This window comes from Martes martes (assembly GCF_963455335.1).
Source record: "Martes martes genome assembly, chromosome: 17".
In the NCBI taxonomy this organism is placed as follows: Eukaryota; Metazoa; Chordata; class Mammalia; order Carnivora; family Mustelidae; genus Martes; species Martes martes.
This window is the reverse complement of record NC_137905.1, coordinates 16,700,610-16,725,155: the sequence shown is the minus strand read 5'-3', so window position 1 is coordinate 16,725,155 and position 24,546 is coordinate 16,700,610. Positions and strand designations below refer to the sequence as shown.

The window sequence follows — 24,546 nt, the reverse complement described above, 5'->3', positions numbered from 1 at the left end:
TATCTGTGGAGAGGTATTATCTGATAGAGCAAATTGAGTTCTGATGTCAGCTCACAGAGTTTAAAGTATAGAATGAGGGCACCTGGGTGGCTCAGTCATTGGGCATCTGCCTTCGGCTCAAGTTGTGATTCCCAGGTCCTGGAATCGAGCCCCTCATCAGGCTCCCTGCTCAGTGGGAAACCTGCCTCTCCCTCTCACACTCCCCCTGCTTGTGTTCCCTCTCTCACTGTGTCTCTCTCTGTCAAATAAATAAAATCTTTGAAGAAAAATAAAGTATAGAAGGGACTCCATTTTCAATGCTTGATCCTTTTTGTCCCACTAGTAACTCTTCAGTTCTGGCACAAACACCTTCAGGGGGAGGGAACTCATCTGTAATTTCCAAGAGCAAACTACCAGAAAAGTTAGGGGAAAAGCATTCCTGGTCTCTTGATCATTTTCTCCAGACTGGTGTGAGTCATGCATCAAACAATGATGTTATGAAACATCATTCAAGAACCTGGCTATGAGCCTCACGAAGGGTGTAGAAAGATAAACCCCACCCAGTTCCCAAGTTTGCAGACCTGTGAACAGCTCATTACTACAATGTGGTAAATGTTCAGCATACCTCCATGTCATCATGGGTCCCAGAATTACAGTCACATTGTTGTCTTAATAATGCAGAAAGGTTGCATTTGTGAGAATTTACCTCCAAACTTATGAACACACAAACACAGTGAGCTAGACACGGCAGTCATTCCCACTATAGCTATCTCCCTGTCCATGTGTGCTGGGGTGAAAATAACTAGTACATATGGGGGCTGTGCTTCCAGAGGTCCCATGGTTTTGCATTTGCTGCTTGATGGTGGATTACAGTGGTACTCTTTCCTAGGCGGTATTTTGGGAATGTCACTAACACTGCTATTAACTGATCTTGCTTTAAAGAAGATAGTTGTATAGAACTGATGCTGGCACTCTTCATCCAGGGACCCAGAGGGGGTCCTGCAGTACTAGACAAGAGGGTCCTTGGCTTCATGCAGGAGAGAGATCAAATGCGAGTCCACAGAGCTTATTGGAGATAGGGAACAGATACAGATGATGTGTCTGGGAGAAAGGATCAAGAGTCTCCTCTTTGTTCAAATGTGAGGATTGTCGTCCAGTGTACATGGGCTCCCAGGCATCCAGAAACCTGTTAGAACAAAGACAAGAGCCCAGGTGTTCTTCCTTGGAGCCAGAGGGTCTTGGCATTGAGATGTCTGGCCCCGGTGGTCTGGAATATGCACATGATGGCTTTGTGGGGTCCCTCTCATCTGGCCCTTCCTTAGATGTTATCGACTCTAGAGAAATCATTTAACTCTTTGTCCCTTATAAGGAGGACATTCTGAGCCTTGTGTAAAGTGGGGTAGGGGTGCAGGTCCTGGCAAGAATAGAAGCAAGAAAAGGAGCAAAGAGCAGATTTTTATGGAGTCCTTCCATTTCCCTATCTCAGAACTCTTATTAATTATTAATAACTAAAAGTGTCAATCAAGGTTGCCAGTAGTATTTGGGTTAAATATGAGTTTCACATGTCCTGAACCAGCAATCAAAACTTTCAAGGATAACTTAGATAAAAGTTCCTAAACTTTTAAAACTTCAAGTCCTAATGGCCTCAACACTGGAATTAATAACTTGCTATGCCCAAACTTAGAACATTTTATCCTATTGTTCCTGCTCCCAAGTTTCTTTTTTTTTTTTTAAGTTTTTTTTGGTTGTTGTTTTTATTTACTTGAGAGAGAGAGAGCACAAGTAGGCAGAGAAGCAGGCAGAGAGAGAGAGGAGGAAGCAGGCTCCCCGCTGAGCAGAAGAGCCTGGTGTGGGGCTCGATCCCAAGACCCTGGGATCATGACCCGAGCCCAAGGCAGAGGCCTTAACCCACTGAGCCACCCAGGTGCCCCTCCCAAGTTTGTTTCAAAGCCACTTGTATGCATCTCTATAATTTGTGGTTGTTACTAATGGCTATTCACCAAGTATTTCTAACATCCTATCTTCCAGCTGTTGACTGGAATGCATTTCTTGGTCCTGTCTGGGTGGGTGGGGCCATAGTACTAGCTCTGGCCTGTGAACTGTGAGAAGCATCTTTCTGAGGTTTTCTTTGCTGGGTGGGACCAGAGCAGCCTTTTGGTTCTAGAGATAAGGGAGGTGAGGAGGAATGGGAAAGTATGGAATCTTCCTTTTTTGGTATCTGTGTCTGAGCATAAGTCACCCATTGTTCAGCTGGGACTTACGGATATTTCGTGGTGGGTCACCTGATGGGCCTGTTTGTATGTAGTGGCGGGGGTGGGGTGAGGTGGTGTGGGGTTGGGGGTCCCTAAGGGTCCTCCTGACTCAGGTTTCCATTGTTCAAGTTGGTTGCCTAAAACTGACCTCTATGTTGGGCACATGGGTGTTATACTACCCCCTGCTTTTCTCTAAGTCTAACCGTATAAGGAGAAATAGACTCTCACAGGATCTTGCCCCTACCGCCCTCCCCTCCAGCACCCTGGACAGCAGCAGTGACGGCCAGCCTGTCAGCCGGCACCTTCAGTGAGCTTCACAGAGGTGGAGGGCAGGAGAGCCGGTGTTCACCCTGTTTCTTATGGTCTCCATTGGTCCATTTGTTGCATAAAAGCACAGAGTAAGCTGAAATCTTGGCCTGGACACTCACAAGCTATGTGACTTTAACACATTTAATCTCACGTAGAGGATGACTGCTGTTCACAGCACCTACATCTTGTAAACAATGTCCTGCCCAGTAAATGGATGAACGTGGATTACATACTCAACCCAGAGCCTGTAGCATGATGAAGTGCTTGAACTGGTAGCTTTTCATGACAGAGTGATAAAAACAAGGAAGATCTTTGTGGATGGATATGGATTGATTTTACTGAGCCAGCCAAGTGCCCCTACTACTATTAGTTTAAGAAAAAAGTTAGGACACCTGGCTGCCCTGGTCAGTGGAACATGGGACTTTTGACCTCAGAGTTGTGAATTCAAGTCCCACGGTGGGTATAGAGATTGTTTAAAAATAAAATCTTTTTTTTTTTTAAGATTTTATTTATTTATTTGACAGACAGAGATCTCAAGTAGGCAGAGAGGCAGGCAGAGAGAGGAAGGAAAGCAGGCTCCCCGCTGAGCAGAAAGCCCAATGTGGGGCTCGACCCCAGGACCCTGGGACCATGACCCGAGCCGAAGGCAGTGGATTAACCCACTGAGCCACCCAGGTGCCCCTAGAAATAAAATCTTAAAAAAAGTTGCAGAACAAAACAAAGATGAAGTAGAAACAAAAGAAACCAATGACCTTATCTGAAGATGAAACAGGAGGGGAGGGAATGGCATCTACCTCTAAGTATACCTTTTGGTTTTTACTTTTAAAACTGTGTTTACTTCTGTTAAAAAAAAAAGAATGGGAAAAACCTTGTTAATGCTTTTTTGTTTTTTTAAATTTTATTTATTTATTTGACATACAGAGATCACAAGTAGGCAGAGAGGCAGGCAGAGAGAAAGAGAGGGGGAAGCAGGATCCCCGCTGAGCAGAGAGCCCGATGTGGGGCTCGATCCCAGGACCCTGGGATCATGACCTGAGCCGAAGGCAGAGGCTTTAACCCACTGAGCCACCCAGGAACCCCAATGTTTTTGGTTTAAATTCAATTTAACTATATGCCAAATGGGTGAGATAACTATACAAGAGAAAAACCTAATTAAGGAGTTTTTGAAGATCATCAAAAGCTCCTTAAGATTATATATACAAATATATATACACACACTATATATATGTATTTTGTATATATACTATCAATATATAAAGAACTTGGAAAAAGTCTTGTACTAGGTTTCATATCCCAAGTAATCAAAGTTAGCATCATTGAACATGATACCCTGTATATTTACCATTCATGGAACATTCCTGCCCAAAGGGTTTCCCCCTACATTTGCTTGTGGTTATGCAATCTGTCAAACCCAAATGGAGGGACATTTAAAAAACGTGATACTGGGGCCCCTGGGTGGCTCAGTGGGTTAAGCCTCTGCCTTCGGCTCAGGTATGATCTCAGGGTCCTGGGATCAAGCCCAGCATCGGGCTCTCTGCTCAGCAGGGAGCCTGCTTCCCCCTCTCTCTGTGCCTGCCTCTCTGCCTGCTTGTGATCTGTCAAATAAATAAATAAAATCTTAAAAAAAAAAAAAAAAAGACTTGCTTAAAAAAACGTGATACTATTAAAAATGTCAACTGCAGGGGCGCCTGGGTGGCGCAGTTGGTAAAGCATCTGTTCAGCGGGAAGCCTGCCTCTCCCTCTGCCTGTAGCTTTCCCTGCTTGTGTACTTTCTCTGATAAATAAAATCTTTATTAAAAAAAAAAGTCAACTGCACAAGGCATAGGTTAAAAGTGTTCAGGGGTGTCTGGGTGGCTCAGTGGGTTGAGTGTCCAACTCTTGGTTGCTCAGGTCATGATATCAGGGTAGTGGGACTGAGCCCCATGTCGGGCTTCATGCTCTGTGTGAAACTCTCCCTCTGCCCCTCTCTCACTAAAATACATCAATCTTTAAGAAAAGGGTTCAGAAATAATAGGAAGGATGGTGGAACAAACTGGAAAAACTGAGTTCTGCTCTACATCAGTAATGGTAATATATCAATGTTAAGTTTCCTAAATTGATGCAAAAGAACATCCTTTTCCTAGGAGATTCTTGGCATACTCATGGGTGTAGAAGAGAAAAAGGAAACAAGGCAAAGTAAGACTGAAACTAGGTGAAAGGCTATAGCAGTTCACTACACTGAACTCTCTTAAATGACCAAAAGGCTCCAGAGTAAGTTTTTTTTTTTTTAAGATTTTATTTATTTATTTGACAGAGAGGTAGGCAGAGGGAGAGGGGGAAGCAGGCTCCCTGCTGAACAGAGAGCCCAATGTGGGGCTTGATCCCAGGAACCCGAGATCATGGCCTGAGCTGAAGGCAGAGGCTTAACCCACTGAGCCACCCAGGTGCCCCAGTTGTGTTTTTAAAAAAATATTTTATTTATTTATTTGACAGAGAAAGAGAAAGCATACACACAAGCAGGGGGAACAGCAGGCAGAGGGAGTAGACTCCCCACAGAGCAGGAGCTTGCCGTGGGGCTGGATCCCAGGAGCCCAGGATCATGACCTGAGGTGAATGCAGATGCTTAACTGACTGAGCCATCCAGGTGCTCCAAGAGTAAGTTTTAAAAAAGAAAAAATAGTTGCTTTTGTTTTATTATAACAAACCTAGTATATTTTTTTGTAAAAAATATAATCTAAATGCTTGATAGTTGAGTATACAGCTTAAGTGTTATCTTCCAATTACCTAAGCAGTGGTGACGTAATGAAAAGGCACAGGAGCTCACAACCACATTTATTAGAAAAATACTACCAGGTGGAAGTGCCTTTCTTTGAATGCTGAGGATGTGCTCCATGGGGCCATTCTTCTGTTTTCATCAAACTCTGCTCAACATGCCAGGAATCCCAGCTCTCTGGATGCTCCCAGGCCAAGCGATGGCCCAGTTCCACCATGAACCCGACCCATCCCAGGCAGTCAGGAAGCAGCGCTGCGTAAGCCAGGCCTACTGTCTGGACCCAGAGGGATCTGGACCTGACAACTGGGGAAATGAGGCACCCGAGCACCTCGGCAGCCGCGGCAGCAATCCTGCCGGCCCGCGGAGCTTGCACTTCACCTCTTCTTCACAAACTTCTTTCTGGAAGCATTGGGATTTAAGCGCCTCCTCCCTGCTCCCAAGGTGTTGTCTCGGATCTGCAGTGTAGCCGACCGGCTGGAGATGTCATTCTCTGCAAAGGGAGATACCCCAGCTATGTAGTCAGGGGCAAACACGTCCGTTTTCTGCCTGGCCTTTCGGGAGAGTCTCAGCTGAGGGAAGCGCTGGTCCTCAGTCAGATGGGGGTTGATGGCATATTTGCCCCCTTTGGGAGTGGGAAGCGAATACTGCAAACAAGAATGGAAAGGTCATTAGGCTGGCACCCTATCCAAACACGTCCGACCCTGTTAATGTCAAGTCTCCTGACGGCTCTGGATGCGGGCAGATGACATCAGTGGAGTTTATCAGTCACTGCTACTTGTGCTGTGACTACACGCCCTCAGCTAGCAATGGAGTTACCTCCAAACACAGAACTCTACTAAGCAGGTACCATTTTCACTGGTGTGGGTAACTCTGAAACAAGTGTTCTAGGATTGAGCAAGTAAGTAATTATGCAAAATGGTATCAAGATACTAGGGAGGGCTAGCATGAACTCTGCTGGGTTGAAATGGAACTTACAAACTCATTTTAAAATACAGATACGTAACAGAAAATATTCCTGTGTATATTTACATACAATCCCTATCCACCGTGGGCTGAGGCATCTCTGACCACCTAGGGCAAGGAGCCCACCCTGTGCTCAGCTCTGTGCTTCAAAACCCCATTCTCCATAAGGAATCAGAGAAAGGGCTGATTCCAGGGCAGCGACGGAACCAGAAGAGTGCCAGACCATCTCGTGCCACAAGGTAAGGCTGGGTTCAAGGAATCAGAGGAACAGTTCCATGCTAAGCCTTTCCTGGTCCTCTCTGCAGATTCTGATCCTGGTGCTAAGAGGTCTTGCTCTCCCAGCTGCAGGCCCAGCTGCGAGAGGAGTGGGAGAGCCGCCACTCACCCGGAGGCCCCGAGGGTTCAGCACCTTCGGGTTGCGTGAGAAGTGCATGTGCAGGCTTCCATCGTCGCTAATGGTCACGGACACTTTCTTCAGGGTCTTGTTTCCACAATGTGAACAGAACACTCGGCTCATGTCAGATGTGGTCCTGGAGAGAAAAGGAAAGGTTTGGCGTGGAAGCCGTGGGGGGGGGGGCAAACCCCGTCCTCAGAGCACAAGGTGAGTCATGGTTGTCAGAGGAGGAGAAGGAAGTCACAAGGAACAGGGGAGACTCAATGGCCCAACATGTCACAGACCATGGCCGCCCAGCCTTGTGCTGCCGAGACAAGCAAGCCACCACTGCGCTGTGCCAAGGGCAAAGGTGAACAAAGTGACACAGGCAGCAAGTCTGTAATTTGGCTCGGAAGTTGAGCCAAATGTTGTTACGCTAGTAATGAAGTCTTACTGAACTGTTAGGCATTATTCCACAAGTTTAACATCAAAACAATCCTATAGAGCTGGCATTCTGTCCATCTTATAGATAGGGAAACTGAGGCACAGAGCCAGTAGGTGGTAGCTACAAGGCCAGGAAGGTGGCTCCACAATCGGTGCTCTCAGTGGCACCTGACTCAAGCCAGAGGCCTTATTCCTGTGGCTCTCCACACCTCGCCTGGAGATGGCAGCCAGGCTGCTGGGCCAGGAGACAGCTCCAGAAGTGCCCAGAATGTATTAATGAATGCCGCAGGAATCACTGGAAAGCTGCTACGGCTGAAAGGGCGTGGGTGTCAAGGGTGGGCAGGCCCTGAGGCCTTGTCTCTCCGCTATGCATTCAAGCCCCAAGAGGGGACCTTGGACAAGAAAGCTGCTGCTGTCAAAGACTAAGTGGCAGTGTTTATACATGTCCCTGAGCTGGGTGAATCTACCAAGAAGCCGAATCCTTGACCTGCAAGTCTCTGAGAGTAAACCGCAAATGCCTCTCAACAGATGCTAGGCACTAATTATCCAATGAAAGAAACCATCCAGTCACTGGGCTAATCTCACAAGAATGGAGAACGTTTCTTAGAGCTGCTAAGAATGCATGTTCGTTTGGGGAACTTGGGGTTTTATAACAAAGGGCAATGGGGGAAATGGGATTTCATGAAGCAAGGAGCTTTACTGTCCTAGGCCTGGTGCATTTCCAAACTGAAGATTGAGAAGAAGGCAGAGACTGGTGGTAGGGGAGGGCCCCTGAGTCACGAGTGCCTGGTTGTCTTAAAGCCGGCAGGGGAGCAGTGGTCCATCTACGCAACTTTACCCTCAGTGGAGCAGCACTAGGGACCCAGGAGACACCGTGCTTCTCCACGAGATGGTCTGTATGATGGCCACCAAATCTGGACTGAATCTACGGAGAGGCTCTCAGCCATCGCAGCGTGAGATCCCAGGGCCATGCTTCCCTGGCAAAGCTCAAGTACAGCCTCGTCCGCTCCAAGCAGGTCTCCGGGACCCTGGGGCCGGGCCTGCCCACAGAACGTCAGCACCCCTCCGTCCCCCCATGAGGACCACTTTATGAGCCATCTGTATAATGAACTAACAGTTCACCTGAGCGGACTGTGTCCTGTGTTCCAGATATCCCGCTCTTCTAGGACAATCAGCCCTCCTGATTTTATGCAAGAAAAATCTGAGTTCACCAACTTTTGTAAAGCTACTGCGAGACAGAATCTGGATCTGAACCTGTGTCATCCGAATCCATTCCACCTTTTTTTTTTTTTAAATAGAAAATCTAAACATAAAGTAGACCAAAGAGCACAACGAACCCCCAAGGGCCCCTCACCCAGCTTCAACAACTATCCATCAACGGTCATCCTGTTCCATCCTACCCCCACCCACTCTTCCCACCTGTGGATTATTTCAAAGCAAATCCCAGGCATCATTTCATCCATAAATGCTGCAGTGCATATGGTTAAATGATGAGGGCTCTCTGCTCCACAATCCACGCCTTTAATCCTATGACTAAGATAATAAGACAGGAGGTCACTGGTGACCTCTGTCCCAGAGGTTTCAGCGCTCTGGTGAGGACAGAACCTAGGTGCATATGAAGGACAAGGGGGTGGAAAACCTACACACAAGGCCATCCTTCCAGAAACTGGCACAAAGGACAGGGAGAAAAGCGGTCCACAGAGATGCCGCGGGTGTAGATCATCAGCCGCGTACCTGAAACAGCCGTGGCAGCGCAGGATGTAGCTCCGGGCCTCTCGGACCAGCATGCCGTTCACAGCCAGAACGTGCAGCCCCATCTGAAGCAGGACGTTCTGCAACCAATGAGCAAAACCACCACCCAAGTCAGCAAAACCAAAGTCTAACATCTGTATAATTGCAGTGAAAGGACTTCACAAAGCCTGGTTTGGTTCATAAGGGGGTTTTGCTGAGGGAAAGGAAGATCAGGATGCTGCTCAAGGCATGTATACTAGAGCTAAGACCTAGATTTCCCTCTTGTATTTGAAGGGGCCAGGTCTTTGGCCCAGGGCCCCTCACTAAGCATCTTTTTTTTTTTTTTTTAAAGGTTTTATTTATTTATTTGACAGACAAAGATCACAAGTAGGCAGAGAGGCAGGCACAGAGAGAGGAAGGGAAGCAGGCTCCTTGCCGAGCAGAGAGCCCAATGCGGGGCTCGATCCCAGGACCCCGGGATCATGATCTGAGCCGAAGGCAGAGGCTTTAACCCACTGAGCCACCCAGGCGCCCCACTAAGCATCTCTCTTAACAAAGACATTTATCGTGGCGCCTTTAAAATCTTTAGGAAAAAAAACACACACAAAAACAAAGATGTTTATCTTGTCAAAGGCAAATACACTCTTTTGGGAGCTGGAAACCTCTACTTTTTCTAAGAACCTAACTGAGAACAGAACACGAAACATACTGAAAGAGAACCAACAACAGATCATGTATAGTAAATGTTAAAAACTTAATATAAGACATATATTTTGTCACTATGTTGATTTTCTAGTTTCCAACCAAAACTACAGATAATCAAAGAGCACAGGTAAAGTTTCTAGAACCAGGAAAAGAAGCATCACAGAGTAGAGCTGTACATACTCCTGTGAAAGGCTATGAACTAGAGCCTAGGTCCAGCTGATGCCCATCCACCCACCTGCATGGCAAAGTCTGTAGTCACACAGCCAACCCGCACATCCTTTGGGACAGCGCACTGCTCTGACTCCCGCTGTATCTGCTTGATGTTGCTGGGAGTTATCCAACCGCCCCCGTCATCGTCGCTATCCTTGTCTTTCCTTTCTTCAAATCCATTCTCTCCTTCCTCATCCTCCTCACTTGGAACATCATCATCTCTGTCCATCTGAAACAAAGAATTCACAAAGTCCCAGCCCACGGGAACAGCAGGAAGAAGCTGGCGTGCTGTCCTCGGGGGATCATACATAGGGCCTTACCAGCAGCTCCTGCAGTTCATGATCAATATTAGGCAAAGGGTTTCTCCAGAACATGAAGGAAGTGAATTCTAGGTTCTCAGGCTCACCAGCTGACTGTCCACGTTGTACTGTTTCTCGTGGGGGTTTAGACTGAAGTTAAAAGAAAAATAATTTTAAAACCTGAAAATTGAGAGGATTATATACGGAATGATAGATGACACAAATCAGATCAGACAGGGGCTGGACAAACTAAGATATTAGTTTAGATAAATGTGGTTCACTGCACACAATTTGTGGAGATATATAGCAAAAGAGAGCAGGAGAGCGTGGCTTATCTAAGCAATTACCTTTGAGGGGAGATGGAAACCAGAAATGTGTAGAGGAGTTTCAGGGTGCTGACTTGATAAGCTCACTTTAACCTTTAAAAAGAAGAGAAAGAAGTGACAGCTCTAAGCAGAGAAATACACAGTCTGACAACTCAGCATGAAGAGTAAGTGAACAGAAAACAAAGTATTTTCCCTACAGTTATTAAAAACTGGGAAACATAAAAAGAATTATTCAGTGATCCCATAACTACCAAATAACGACTTTAGAATAGTTCTTTTTTGAACGTATTGATGAACAGCATTACTTATAAAGTTTACATGTATCTCTAGTTATATACTTGGGATAAATGCCTAAGAGTGGAATTGCTGGGTCAAAGATAATGTGTTATTATTTTTTAAAAGATTTTATTTATTTATTTGACAGTGAAAGAGATCACAAGTAGGCAGAGAGGCAGGTGGAGGGAGAGGGAGAAGCAGGCTCCCCGCTGAGCAGAGAGCCCGATGCAGGGCTCTACCCCAGGACCCTGAGATCATGACCTGAGCCGAAGGCAGAGGCTCAACCCACTGAGCCACCCAGTCCCCTGATACTATATTGTTTTTTAAAGATATACTTTTTTAAAGTTTCTGATACAAAATATCTAACTCCTGGGGCACCTGGCTAGCTCAGTGGGTAGAGCATGAGATTCTTAAGCTGACAATCATGAGTTCAAGCCCCCCATAGAATTTATTAAAAAAGAAAAAAACCAAAACCAAACCAAACCAAACCAAACAAACAAAAAAACCCCCAAACCTAACTTCTGCCGAAAAGGCTGCAGGAAAAGGGCAATTTTTAGGAATCATGAACTGACGGATGCCAAATGGAAACCCAGCTACTAGTCACACTGTGCTCAGTCACAGATTCAGGCTTTATGTTTCCCTTTACCCCATCTCCCTAAAACATTTCGGTGACACACAGAAATCTGTGTTTTACATTATCAGTTTTAGACTGAACTGGAGGGCTCTAAATCTGGTTGAAAACATGTGAAGGCAGCTCCAATTCGTACACAAATGTGAGTTTAGAAGATTTTTGATGACTTTAGACAGAGAATATTAAGCAATTCTTGGTTAACTCTATTTGAAATTAATTATTACATGATTATTTGGCTTCTAAAATCTTCTGGCCTGGGGAAAGCCAACAGGACCCAGCCACAAATCAATTAATCTCTTGAACCTAACCAATGAGGGCAAGTCCCTGAAAGCACAATAGGAACCTAGAATTTTGAAAGTGGCAACAGTTTAAAAAAACAAACAAACAAAACAGGCAAGCACATAGCGTTCTCTCTTGCTTTTGGAAAGAACTCTATTTAAAAAACAGCAAGACCATAGCTGATTTTTACTCTATTTCTGCATTTTCCAAATTTAACCAACCCTTTCTAAAAACCTGCAGATCAAGGACTGAGATACCGAGATGCATTTGCTAACTGAAACACTAGAACCTCATTGGGATCGTGATCTCAGACAAATGTTAAAAAAAAAAAAAAAAAAAGTAAAATAATTGGGAAATGTGAACACTTGGTAGACATTTGACAATATTAGGGAATTACTATTAATTTTAATGATTTTGTGGGGTTTTTTTGCTTTTTTTTGTTTTTTTGCTTTTCGAGAGAGGGACCAAGAAATATCAATGAAATACAATGCCCGAGTTCAAAATCCTAAGGGCTGGGGGTCAGTAGAAATGAACCTGATAGATCATGACTTGCTAAGTGTGGAGACAGAGTAATGTGGACACTGGGTCCAACTATTCCCTCTACTCCGTGTATCTGATAGTTCCCGGAATAAAAAAGTTAAAAGGAGGAAAACCAATAATCCTCCTGATTTACCTTTTCTGGTTCTTGTTTTAGGTGAGACACCCCAACAAACTCTGCTTCTAACTGATAGGTGAGTGCCAGCACTTGAATATCTGTGGCAGAAAGGCTGGGATAGTCGCCAGTTTTCTTTGAAAACTCAGTCACTGTAAAGAGAGCCCCAACTCAAATTAGAAACAAAAAGCTATATGACCTTGGGGAACCATAGTGAAAGTATGAAAAAGAACTCAGAATCAATATCCCAAGAAAACCTTCTTAATATTTTCATTCATTTCCTTTTCCTACTCACTGTTGAGACATTTGTACTCTATCATTAAAATTCAAGCCAGTTAGGTTTACTGTGACATCCTTATTCAGTCCAGACCATGGGACAGGAGAACAAAGTTAACAGAAAGTAACTGAAAGCATAATGTCTGCAAATGATGAGAGTTCCTTATTAAATCTGGTATTATGTTGGAATAAAAGGTATCTTCTCTGGTCTAAAATTCTTTCATTCTAAGTATAACATGCCAGATTAATAGGATATTCAGATTCCATAATGGGTTTACAAGTTAATTCTGTTAATTACTGTTGTAGTTTACGATGAAACAAAATTATTGTACTGCTCTGTAACAACTCTGCTTTATAACAATACCACTCACATTTCCTAAAAAGCAGGTATTAGCAGCTAAAATTTGTTGGGCACTTACTATGTATTAAGCACTCTACTAAAAGCTTCTTATTTTATCTTTCAACCAAATCCTATCACCATTAGTTACTTCTCAGAAAGAGTAAATAACTTGTCTATAGCTAATAACTGGCAAGGCCTGGCTGATTCCTGACCCAGAGAGCGTCTCTGCCACCACGATCTCTTAGAACGTGATTCTGAATCAAAGCTGATCAAACAGCCAGACCTCCACTCCCACCACCCGAGTCGGTCCCGAGCAGGTAGCCTGGGACCCAGCTTCGCCATCAACACCGGGGCAGAGGCACTCACCCAGCCGCACGTACTCCGGAAAGGGCTCCTTGAAACGCAGCTCGTAGGGCAGAACGGCGAGCCGCCTGCGCGTGGCCTTATCCCGAATCTCGTTCACCACATCCCGGATTGTATAGATGTTCTTCCCGATGTCCTGCGGAAAGACCCGCACAGCTTACACCCGTCCATACCACGCAATGCACTGACCGACTGCCCGCACTACTTCAGGGGTCGCCAGCTCGGTCCCTGCTCCTCTTGGCGGTAGCCCTCCTTACCTGCAGAGCCGCGTCTCGCAGGAAAGCCCCGGCATCCGCCACAACGTGCTCTACGAGCGCCATCTTGACGGAACGCGCCCTCAGCGCGCTTGCGCACAGAGCTGGCTCCACCCCTACGTTCCAATCTGGGCCTCTGGGAGCCGGGAGGTACAGTTGTGACTCAGCGGCGCCTCCTGGCGGCCGCATAGGCCTTTCCCAGCTCAGGGATACCCGCGCGCACGCGCGACGTCTCCAGCAGCCCAGTCAGGTGTGGGCAGGTCAAACTTTGGGAGACACGGTAGGAGGTAGGCTGCTGCGGCCCACCCCTTAGCGCCTTATTTACTTTTAAATGTAAAACCTGTATATAGTCCTATTATAACAAGTCAATACAGAGAAACTACAATTCATTTTAAGATCACAAGTCTATGAGATAGGTACTGTTTTGTGTCTAAGGGCTAGCGGCTCAAGACACTCAGCTAACATGTCTAGTATTCGGTTTTATGAAGAGTAACATCCGGGGGTAACTCTCGATCTCACGGTCGTGGGTGTGGAGCCTACTTACAAAAAGGGAGAAAGAGAGAAAGAAAAGGAAAAGGAAGGAAGGAAGAAAGGAGAGGGGGCGGGAGGGGAAGGGGAAAAGGAAAGGAAAGGATAGGTAGGAAAAGATTGATTAACGGACAAACCAACCCCTGAGCCACTTTCTTATCCATTATGCTCTGTTGACCGCTGCTTACTTGATTTTGAGAGTCTTTGATATCCTCACCCACTCTCTAAGCAAGGCACGTAATTTACTAGCAAATAAACCTTTGCAGGATGGAACTGAAAGGGAGTATTAGATGACTTCTAAATTCCTTTTGCAATCTGAGATTCTATAATTATGAGATCTGGCCTGTCAAAATTCATGCCGGATAATTTCAGCAGAATGATGACGTGGGTTTTCTGTCATTCATCTTCAGCGTAATTGAGTCATTCCAAGCCTCCTTTGTCAAGTCTTCAATCTTATCGCTTGATTATAATTTATTCATTCTACCCCCAAAGACCTTTCAGTGCCCTAGGCAGCTCTTTGAACAGTTGCCCAAATCTCCTTTCTTTCTCTAAACATCTGTCTCAACTTTTCTTACCATTTATTCTCTTCACTGGCTCCTGTCTTACCTGCCCTGCCTGAAATGGCATGGTGGAAATGGAAAGCTCTTTCTTTCTTTCTTTCTTTTTTTTTTTTTAAGATTTATTTTTTAAATTTTTATTTATTTATTTGACAGAAAGAGACACAGTAAGAGAGGGAACATAAGCAGGGGGAGAGGGAGAGGAAGAAGCAGGCTTCCCACTGAGCAGGGAGCCGGATGTGGGGCTCCATCCCATGACCCTGGGATCATGACCTGAGCAGAAGGCAGATACTTAACAACTGAGACACCCAGGCACCCCTGGAAAGCGGTTTCTAATGTTCTAGTTGATCATATCAAAATTTTTTGGTTTTTATTTCCCAGATTTCTGTTTCTTTACAAAATTTGACCCTGCTGACCATCTCCTCTTTCCAGACTGTCTCTCCTCTCTTGACTTTGGTAATACTTAAGGATCCTGGTCCCCCTGCCTCTCTGATGGCTTCCCACCCTCCTTCACTGGATTTCATTCTGCCTTGTACACAGAGCACCCTCCACAGAAATGTCTTGGCCCCTTTGTCCTTCTAAGTTTTCTCCTTCAGCAATACTATCTATCTTCAAGGCTTCAATTATTACATTGTAGGAATGCCTCCCAAATCTTTAGGTCCGATCCCTATTTATTTCCCAATTTAGCTTTCTGGAAACATCCACCTAAAAATTTTAGACATCTTGGGGTGCCTTGGTGGTTCAGCCAGTTAAGCATCTGCCTTTGGCTCAGGTTGTGATCCCAGGGTCCTAGAGCCCAGAGTCTGGCTCCTTGCTCTGCGGGGAGCCTGCTTCTCCCTCTTCCTCCGCCTGCCACTTTCCCAGCTTGTGCTTTCTCTCTCATATATATAAATAAAATCTTTAAAAATAAATTAATAGGGGCGCCTGGGTGGTTCAGTGGGTTAAAGCCTCTGCCTTCGGCTCAGGTCATGATCCCAGGGTCCTGGGATCGAGCCCCACATCAGGCTCTCTGCTCAGCAGGGAGCCTGCTTCTCCCTCTCTCTCTGCCTGCCTCTCTGCCTACTACTGTCAAATAAATAAATAAAATCTTTAAAAAAATTAATAAAAAATAAATAAAAATTTTAGACATCTTCACTCAAGAGGGTTAAAATTGATGTAATTATCTCTTAACCTGCTTAAACTTTTTTTTCACTCATTAGAGTTCTTATTTTTTACTAGTGGCATTTCCAACAAAGGCACTCAAGGTAAGAATCTGAGTCATCTTAATTCCCACGTTCATCTTTTAAAAAAAGATTTTATTTATTCGAGAGAGGAAAAGAGCACGGGTTGGGGTGAGGGGCAGAGGAAGAGGGAGAGAGAGAATCCTAAACAAACTCCCCACTGATTGTGGAGCCCTACACCACGCTCAATCCCACAACCCTGAGATCATGACCTGAACTGAAACAAAGAGCTGGATCACTTAACTGACTGAGCCACCCAGGCGCCCCCCACCTCTTCACCTTCGTTTGCAACCAGTACTCTCCTTGATGCCACTTCTGAAATATGTGGGGTGCCTCTGACCCCTCTACATGCATCCCCTTTACTCATCTTAATCTCATGCCTACTGTATATAATCCACTCAGCATTAGCATTCTTTTCTCTCCTTCTTTAATTGATTGCTCCTGTTGCCTAAAAAGGGAGGGAGAATGTGGGAACTGGACTCCATAATAGGTTTATTAAAGTTGGCAGTAATAATTCTGTAATCCCTAGAATGAAGAGGAATGATCTAGATCAGTGGTTCTCGAACTGGAGTGTGCGTCAGAATCATCTGGAGAGCTTGTAAAAACAGATGGGAATGGGTGCCTGGCCGACTCAGTCTATGGAGCATGCAACTCTTTATCCTGGGGTCCTGAGCTGGAGCCCCACACTGGGTGTAGAGGTTACTTAAAATTAAAATCTTAGGAACAAAAACGAAACAAAAAATGGATGGCTAGGTTTCATCCTCACATTCTGATTTGTAGATCCGGGCAGTGTCTGAGAATTTGCATTTCTAATAAGTTTTATGTGCTGCTGCTGAGCTGAGCTGAGGACACACTCAAGAACCACAGATTTAGGGGAATCATGACAAAGAAGATCAGGCTTTGAGCCATTCATTTTCCGGTGAAGACTGAGATTATTTATTAATACAGAAGGTCTCTTGACACCGTGTATCTTTTGTCACTTTTTTTTTAAAGATTTTATTTATTTATTTGACAGAGATCACAAGCAGGCAGAGAGGCAGACAGAGGAGGTGGGGGAAGAAGGCTCCCTGCTGAGTAGAGAGCCCGATGTGGGGCTCGATCCCACGACCCTGAGATCATGACCTGAGCCGAAGGCAGAGACTTAAACCACTGAGCCACCCAGGCGCCCCTCTTTTGTCACTTTTTAAAACAGTATTTTAATTGCTTTTTTGTTTCCTTGTGACATTAGCCTCCAAGTTCCCTAAAGCCTTAGAAGGAATTTAATTTACTCCACAAATATGTATTGGGAGCTAATTTATACCATCATGGCTTGGGTGATACAACAAAATGAGTTTGTGGCTTTGGAGCCAGATCCTGAAGGACAAATAAGGCAGAAGCACTGAGGTATGAAAGTCCAAGTAGTGGTCAGGAAATTGAAGGTAGCATGTGTGGTAGCTGAGGACATCTGGGAACAGGATCTCTCACAGGTGAAGTAAGCCCTGAAACACTTCAATTTTTGAAGTTTATGGGTTTTCAAAAGTAAAGAAATCTAACACACTATTACAAAAATTATGGTCACTTTAAGCAGTTTACATTAAATTAACACTTTGAAAAACATGTAGAAGGATTCAATGTATGACTCATTTGGAGATAATGTCAAGTTTTACATGTGAAGCCCTGGTGGTATTTTTTTATTTTTTTACATGTGAACCTGGGTGGCTCAGGTCATGGTCTCAGGGTCCTGGGATTGAGCCTTGCTTCAGGCTCCCTGTTCAGCAGAGAGCCTGCTTCTCCCTCAGTCCCTGCACTCCTGCTCCCTGCTTGTGCTCTCTCTCCCCCTCTCTCTCTCAAATGAATAAATAAAAATCTTTAAAAAAAATAAAAGAGAAAGGTCTTACTTGTGTGCCAGTGAAGATCTGAATTCATTTCCAGGACTGGAACATGAGGAGGCTGCGGAACTAAGCACTAAACAGTGGGCTAGGGGAGAGGAAAAGTTGATGCAGAAGAAACACTATGTGTAATCAATAAGTATCCCTAGAATTCCTTTGAACATTTTTGGGAGTGTCCCAAACTTTTTGTCTCTGTCTTTGCCCTTGGTTTTTCTTCTTCAGGAAAATTGTGCTGGCTAGTCACTACTTCGTCTCCCAGAAGCAGTTCAGTGGTCCCTTCTTGTAAACCAGTCTTTGATTACTCAAATCAGATTTTTTTCCCCAAGGACAGATTTGTACTTTTCTTTCTTATCAAACTTAAGACATTTTAGTTCTGTTGCTCAATGAGCAGTTATTATTTCTGCTTTGCATTGTAATTAATTGTGCGTTTTAAAAAAAGATTTTATTTATTTTTAAGATTTTATTTTACTTATTTATGTGACACAGAGAGAGAGAGATCACAAGTAGGCAGAGCAGCAGGCAGAGAGAGAGGGGGAAGCAGGCTCCCTGCTGAGCAGAGAGCCGGATTCGGGGCTAGATCCCAGGACCCTGAGATCATGACCTGAGCCGAAGGCAGAGGCTTAACCCACTGAGCCACCCAGGCGCCTCTAAAAAATATTTTAATTATTTGAGAATGAGAATGAGAGAGAAAACACGAAGGGGGGGGGCAGAGAGGGAAGCAAACTCCCTGCTGAGCAGGGAGCCTGATGTGGCTTGATCCCAGAACCCTAGGATCATAACCTGAGCTGAAGGCAGCTGCTTAACTGAGCCACCCAGGTGCCCCAGTTGTGCGTCTTTAAGTAGGTTGGAAATCAGAGACTGTGGGGGGGATAAAAAAAGAGGGATATTTTTCCTCAAATGAGCATTTCAATTTACCTTTTAACTTTCAGGGGACACTTTTATGAAAACATACTTCAGATTTTTTGGTGTGTCTTTGAAAAACGTCTTCTATACTGTGGGATCTACAGCAATGGGTTCAGTCCTCAATAAATGTTGATGAAATCTACTCATTCACCAGTTTACTTAAAGAGACCTCCTGTGAGCCAGGCACTGCTTTAGGAGTATGGCTTTGGGGATATGGCTCCTGTCCTCATAATTCTTCTAGTGGGAAACAGATTACACACACACACACACGCATACATTCATTTGTAAGTGAGATAGTGATTAAATATGGAGGAAAAATATTAAGCAGGAACAGGGGCTGGTAGGAGGGGAAGTAAGAGATGGGTTGCATAGTTAAGCAGGCTGATCAGGAAAGGCTTTACTGTGATAGTTGAGCAAACATTGGATGAGAGATGAGGGAGTCAGCCATCTGACTCTGGAAAAAGAGCTTTCCAGGCAAAGGGAAAATCAAGTCCAAAAAGAGTAACTGGAGATGAGATGTGGGGAGGGATCGTGTAGGGCCTCATAGGTAACCATATACACCTTAGGTTTTACTCCCTTAATACACACACAATTGTGAGCATGTTTGCTTTGTTCTTTCTTTTTTTAAAAGATTTTATTTATTTGACAGACAGGGAGAGAGTGCACAACCAGGGGGAGTGGCAGGCAGAGGGAGAGAAACAGGCTCCCCGCAGAGAAGAGAGCCCAATTCCGGGCTCTATGCAGGGGCTCATCCCAGAATGCTGGGATCATGACTTAAGGTGAAAGCACACACTTAACCGACTGAGCCACCCAGGCGCCCCTGCCTAATCATTTCCTTCTTCTGGTAAACATCTCCTTAAATGCTTCCAAATCAAGGAATTCTTTCCTAATCCCTCTGGAATAAGAAAAACTTCCTTCAGTGGAACTAGAGAAGTTTTAATAGTTTTATAAGAGGAAATTAATATAGAGTTTAAGGTATTAAAGAGGCCTGTATCTCCTCGAAATACCATCTCCTGGATTTGGAATGGGAATAGGAAAAGTAGCAGTGCTCAACCAATTTAATTTGCATGCATAATAGGAGCCATCTAAATTTGAAAACCCCAAAATAACGATAATTAATTCGTAGTGCTTAAGGCTAATTAAGTGATTAGTATTAATTTTAGTTAATGGTGATTAAGAATGAAAAAACTGAGTCTTCATTCAACTTGTCAAAGCTGAAGGTCCAGATTATTAGTACAGAATGTTGATTTAAAATGTTCTTTATAATTAATAAAATTCTGTTTTGTAAATTAAGGGAATGGGGGTTAGTTTGGTGTGGGGGAGCATTTTATGGACCCAACCGGGGGTTTTGAAGCTTTCCTATCTTAGCTTTATGTCACAAAAACAGATGCTCCATAAACGGCCACTTTTGTGTTTCTAGAGCCTAGAAAGGTGCGTAGTACTTACTAGGCATAGGGTTGCCAGATACAGGAAGTAAAATTAGAGAATGCCCAAATTTTTAGCTAAACAGCAAATACTTTTTTTAAAAAAAATCTATCTATCTATCTATCTACCATGGGAGTATTTATAGTATAATACTCTCATGCAGTATTTGGGGCACGTCTACATATTGCATAGTTAATTATTTGAAATTCAAATTTAACTAGGCGTCCGTATTTACGGGGTAACCCTAAGTAGCTCAATAAATACTTGTTGACTTGATTGGCCTCCTCTCACCTGTAAAATGGGGCTAATGGTAGACCCGCCTCCGGGGTTGACGGAACGAACGAAGCGCCTGGCAGACAGTAAGCCTTCAACTTCTTTGCTTACTCCGGGACCATCTGGTGAGTGGGAACCCCTTCTATTTTGACATACACAAAGGACAAGAAGGCCATCTCCAGCCAAAGGCGCCCACACCAGGCCTAGGTTGCCCACACCTGCGAGTCCGGCCGGCCTCTTCCGGGTCAGGTGACCGCGCGCGGTCACGTGACCCGGCCCGAGTGCGGGCGGTGGAAGGCGGAAGTGGGAGCGGAGTTGGGCGCCGCTTCTGTGGCCGCGGCAGGTAGCGAGCGCCGGCGCGACGGGCGCGGGGGGTGCGGCGAGCTGGCGGGCGGGCCGGGGGCGCGGGGCGGGCGGGGGACGGGGGACGGCGCGGGGTGGGCCGAGGCGGTGCGGCCCGGGCGCCGGGGGGCGGCGGCTTCCTGTGGGAGGGGCCTGGCTCGGCGGTTCCGGCCTCCGAGGAGGGGTGTCCCGGCTCCCGCCCGAGCGGGGTGGGCGTGCGGCGGGCCGCGCGCGGGGGTGCTTGGAGGTGGGCGCGGAGGCAGCCGGGGGTGCGGTGGCCAGCGAGTCCGGCCGGAAGAGGGAAAAGAGCTTGGGTCCTAGGGATGAAGAGGCGTGACCTTTGTGGAGGGTTCGGGTCTGGAGGAAGGGGCGACTTGGGACTGAGCTGGAGCGGTGCGCCTGAGTGTTTGACGTGGAGGGAAAGGAGAAATCAGGAAGAAGATGCTGTGTGAACCCCAGCTGAGAGTCTCTTTCTTCCTTTCTCTTTGGAAATGGTTGTTACCCGAGCCTTTGATTTTGGTCCCATTCAGTTTTTAAACTTCAGGAAGGATCAGAGAATCTGGATCATTTTGCTTTCGTCACACCCACTTCGTCCTGGTTGGGTAGGGTTCCACTTCTTGGGAACCTAGCCCTTCAGATCATCTTTCTTTTAGATTTTCCCAGGTCTCATCAACTTCGAGCCTTAAAAAAAAAAGTGAGGGCACTTTGCTCTGACCGTAAAAGGGCTTTTAGCCTAAACTATTGACCACGACCTAGCCCAGCATTACCTCAGCAACAGTGACTGCAGAAATCTTGGCCAGAGTATCTGTAGTGCTTTATGACTTTTCTTCTTTCTTCGGTTTAAATTATTCAGTTTCCCTTATCATGTGACTGCTTATCTTGACAAAGTGTAACTAGGTAGGGTGACTGAACGGTCTCTTTTGTGTTTCTTAGTATTGTGACCTGAATCATGATTTTGATATTAAATACCTGTGTAAGGGGCGCCTGGGTGGCTCAGTGGGTTAAAGCCTCGGCCTTCGGCTCAGGTCATGATCCCAGGGTCCTGGGATGGAGCCCCGCATCGGGCTCTCTGCTCAGCGGGGAGCCTGCTTCCCTTCCCCTCTCTCTGCCTGCCTCTCTGCCTAGTTGTGATCTGTCAAATAAATAAATAAAATCTTAAAAAAAAAAAAAAACCCTGTGTAAAAGCTGCTTACCCTCTTTCTTCATGTTTACTAAAATTTGCAGAAGTGAAATGAATATGCCACATAGATGTGATACAACTAGAGTGAATGTTCCAGCTGGACATTCACAGGAGCCGGAGTAGTTTTGGATTACCAGTAGGAAAAAAAATGACTTTGCTGACATGTTATGAGTTAAAGTTCTTGGAGTATTTGACATTTAAAAATTATTTTCTTTGGCGGCCTTTGAGTTAGGTTGGGAAGGTATTATTCACATTTCACAATGAACAAACAGGCCTAAGGGAGAGGGACTTTGTTGTTGTTGTTGTTTTGTTTTTTAGCAGTTTATTGCTTTCTTTTTTACTGGTCTCTTTGTTCCTGCTAGACTGCATATCCTTCAAGGGTAGGGTTCATATTGCGTTTGGCTCCTACCCTAGTGGCTGGATATTGTGGGCACTTGGTAAATGTTTGGTGAATAAATAACTTTCTAGAGGTCACACAGCTGTAAGTGAAGGACAAGGGATTTGAACCCAAGACCTAGCTTTTCTCTTATCAGACCATTTTCTGTGTTATCCGTCCATATGAAGATGATGGGCATAGGAAAAAAGCCTGGGTTGGCTTCTTAATCCCTTTTACCTAATGATGACTTCCTTGGTTACAAAGAGCTTTTACCAACATCGCGGGACCATGATCCTCTGAAGTTCAGGACTATCCCTATTCCACAGATGAGGAAGCTGAGGCTTAGTGATGTTCTTGCTTTAGATTCTAGAGCTAGTGACTGAGCAGGGACTCAAACCCAGGCCATAGACTCATTCTCTATCATTTACAGAAGGAGTATAAAGTATTATTTTATTTTTTTAAAGATTTTTTTATTTATTTGACACAGAGAGAGATCACAAGTAGGCAGAGAGACAGGCGGGGGCGGGGGGGGGGGAAGCAGGCTCCCTGCTAAGCAGAGAGCCCAATGCGGGGCTTGATCCCAGGGCCCTAGGATCATGACCTGAGCCGAAGGCAGAGGCTTTAACCCCCTGAGCCACCCAGGCCCCCCTATAAAGTATTATTTTAAAGTATTTTTTCAAGTATAGAAAGTATGACATTTTAAGGAAAAAATAGTATATATATCATACGAAAAATTATGAATATGGAATGTAATTGAAGTTTAAAAAATTCCAAGAGGCACCATAGGTTCCTCTTCCTGGGAGAACATTCTTTCATTCAGTGAGTATGTAAGTGCCTACTCTTGGAGTTGCACTGTTTAGTATGGTTGAGTACTGGAGATCTGCGATGGAGTATAAAATACATGCCGGAGTTTGAAGAGTCAGTTTGAAAAAAAAAAGTAAAATATGTCATTGATTTTTTGAATGTTGTAAGAAGCATAATATTAATAAAATATCAACATATGCTATGCATGGTAACATTTTAAGTTTACTGGGTTAAATGCAGTATAATTGAAATTAATCTCACCTCTATCTTTCTACTTTTTAAAATGTGTTTCCTAGAAAATTAAAGATTATATTGAACAGTCCTGTTCTAAACACTGGGAGTATAGTACACAAGAAAAGGAAAAACTCCTGCCCTTGTGGATCTTAAATTTTAGTGGAAAGGAACAATAAACAAAATAACCAGGTAAAGTGCATATGTGATTGTAATAAAGGAGGGAAGTGGGATACGGAGTGTTGGCTGGGGCTGCGGTTTTGCATAGGGTCTTTAGAGATGCCTTCCTGGGAAGGTGACTGTTGAGTAATGACCTGAAGAAGGTGAGGGGAGGAGCTATGGAAGTGGGGACATTGTGGTCCAGGCAGAGGGGACAGCAAGTTCAGTAGCCCTAAGTAGGCACACCCCTAGCAGGTTTGTGGGCCAGCTAGGGGGCTCCGGTGGCTGGAGGAGTATGAACAAGGGAGAGTAGGAGGATGAGGTCGAAGAGGTGTTGGGGGCAAGGGGAGGGATGGGCAGGTCATGGAGGGCCTTGCAACCCATTTTAAGGATGATGGGTTTTAGTCAGAGTGATTGGGGTCATTGGAGGGTCTTAAGCAGTGGCTTGGACACAAGCCACCCTGCCTTTTAACAGGCTCAGTCTGGTTGCTGTGTGGAGAAGGAGTATAGAGGAGCAAGGCTAGGGCAGGGAATCGAGTTTAGAGACCTCCAAGAGCCATGGGAAAGACACAGCCTAGAAGGATGGATAATGAGCTTTTAATGTTTAAATATTGGTCTTACCTGACACGTATCGAATGCATATTGTTTGTCAGGTATTACTTTGTTTTACAGATTTAAAACAAACAGAACCTCACTGAGGCGAAGTGATGTCGTGAGGTCATGTAGCTCCGACATGGAAGAACTGGGAGTTGAGTCTTGATCTTTGAGTGCAGAGCTCTTGCTTCCCTTAGCGAGATACGTGGCGGTGGATACATGAACATAATCTCCCACTGGAAGCAAATCAGTGAGCTGCTTTTGAATGATTTTGAGTCACCATGGGCTGTTATAGATTCTGGAATTTCCGAGAGTCAGGAACAAAAGGGAAGTTCTTATTTCCCTTAAAAACGAACCAATTGAATCTTTTTTAGAAAATTGCAGGCCTCTGCTTCTCCCCACAGTGTTGTAAACAAACACTCAGTGATTTTAGTCAAGTGTTAATAACTACTTCTAGGAAAATACCAAATACTAAGTCTTGGCAGTCCTGACCTAGGGCAGGTCCCCTTCCTCTGTGTCACCCATGCCTTTTGCTTCCTGTTTTGTTGTGCGATCTGCTTTCCATTCTCTTTTATTATTAGCCTATAATTCCGCTGTACTTCCAAAGATATGACCTTCCCTGTCCTCCCTCTCTCTTTTTATGTGCTTGGCCTTTTACCGATGTCTTTGGGC

At 45.0% G+C, this 24,546-nt stretch overlaps 2 protein-coding genes across 3 annotated transcripts in view; one reads left to right on the top strand and one right to left on the bottom strand.

The window, feature by feature from the left end:
- Positions 1-5,339: 5,339 nt before the first annotated feature.
- On the bottom strand, positions 5,340-13,652 carry NOB1 (NIN1 (RPN12) binding protein 1 homolog). The gene is made up of 9 exons (XM_080829652.1): positions 13,418-13,652; positions 13,164-13,296; positions 12,203-12,333; positions 10,365-10,436; positions 10,039-10,167; positions 9,744-9,947; positions 8,807-8,904; positions 6,641-6,785; positions 5,340-5,936 (listed from the first exon to the last, which is right to left on the bottom strand). The coding sequence occupies exons 1-9, from the start codon at positions 13,601-13,603 to the stop codon at positions 5,667-5,669; spliced, it is 1,368 nt and encodes a 455-aa protein (XP_080685778.1). The 5' UTR covers positions 13,604-13,652; the 3' UTR covers positions 5,340-5,666.
- A 6,795-nt stretch (positions 13,653-20,447) lies between these two features.
- Positions 20,448-24,546, top strand: part of WWP2 (WW domain containing E3 ubiquitin protein ligase 2) — a 145,268-nt gene continuing 141,169 nt past the window's right edge. For both annotated transcript variants that reach the window (XM_080829651.1, XM_080829650.1), the window contains exon 1: positions 20,448-20,531. The gene's annotated coding sequence lies outside the window, so the exon portion shown is untranslated. The remainder of the gene's footprint in view (positions 20,532-24,546) is intronic.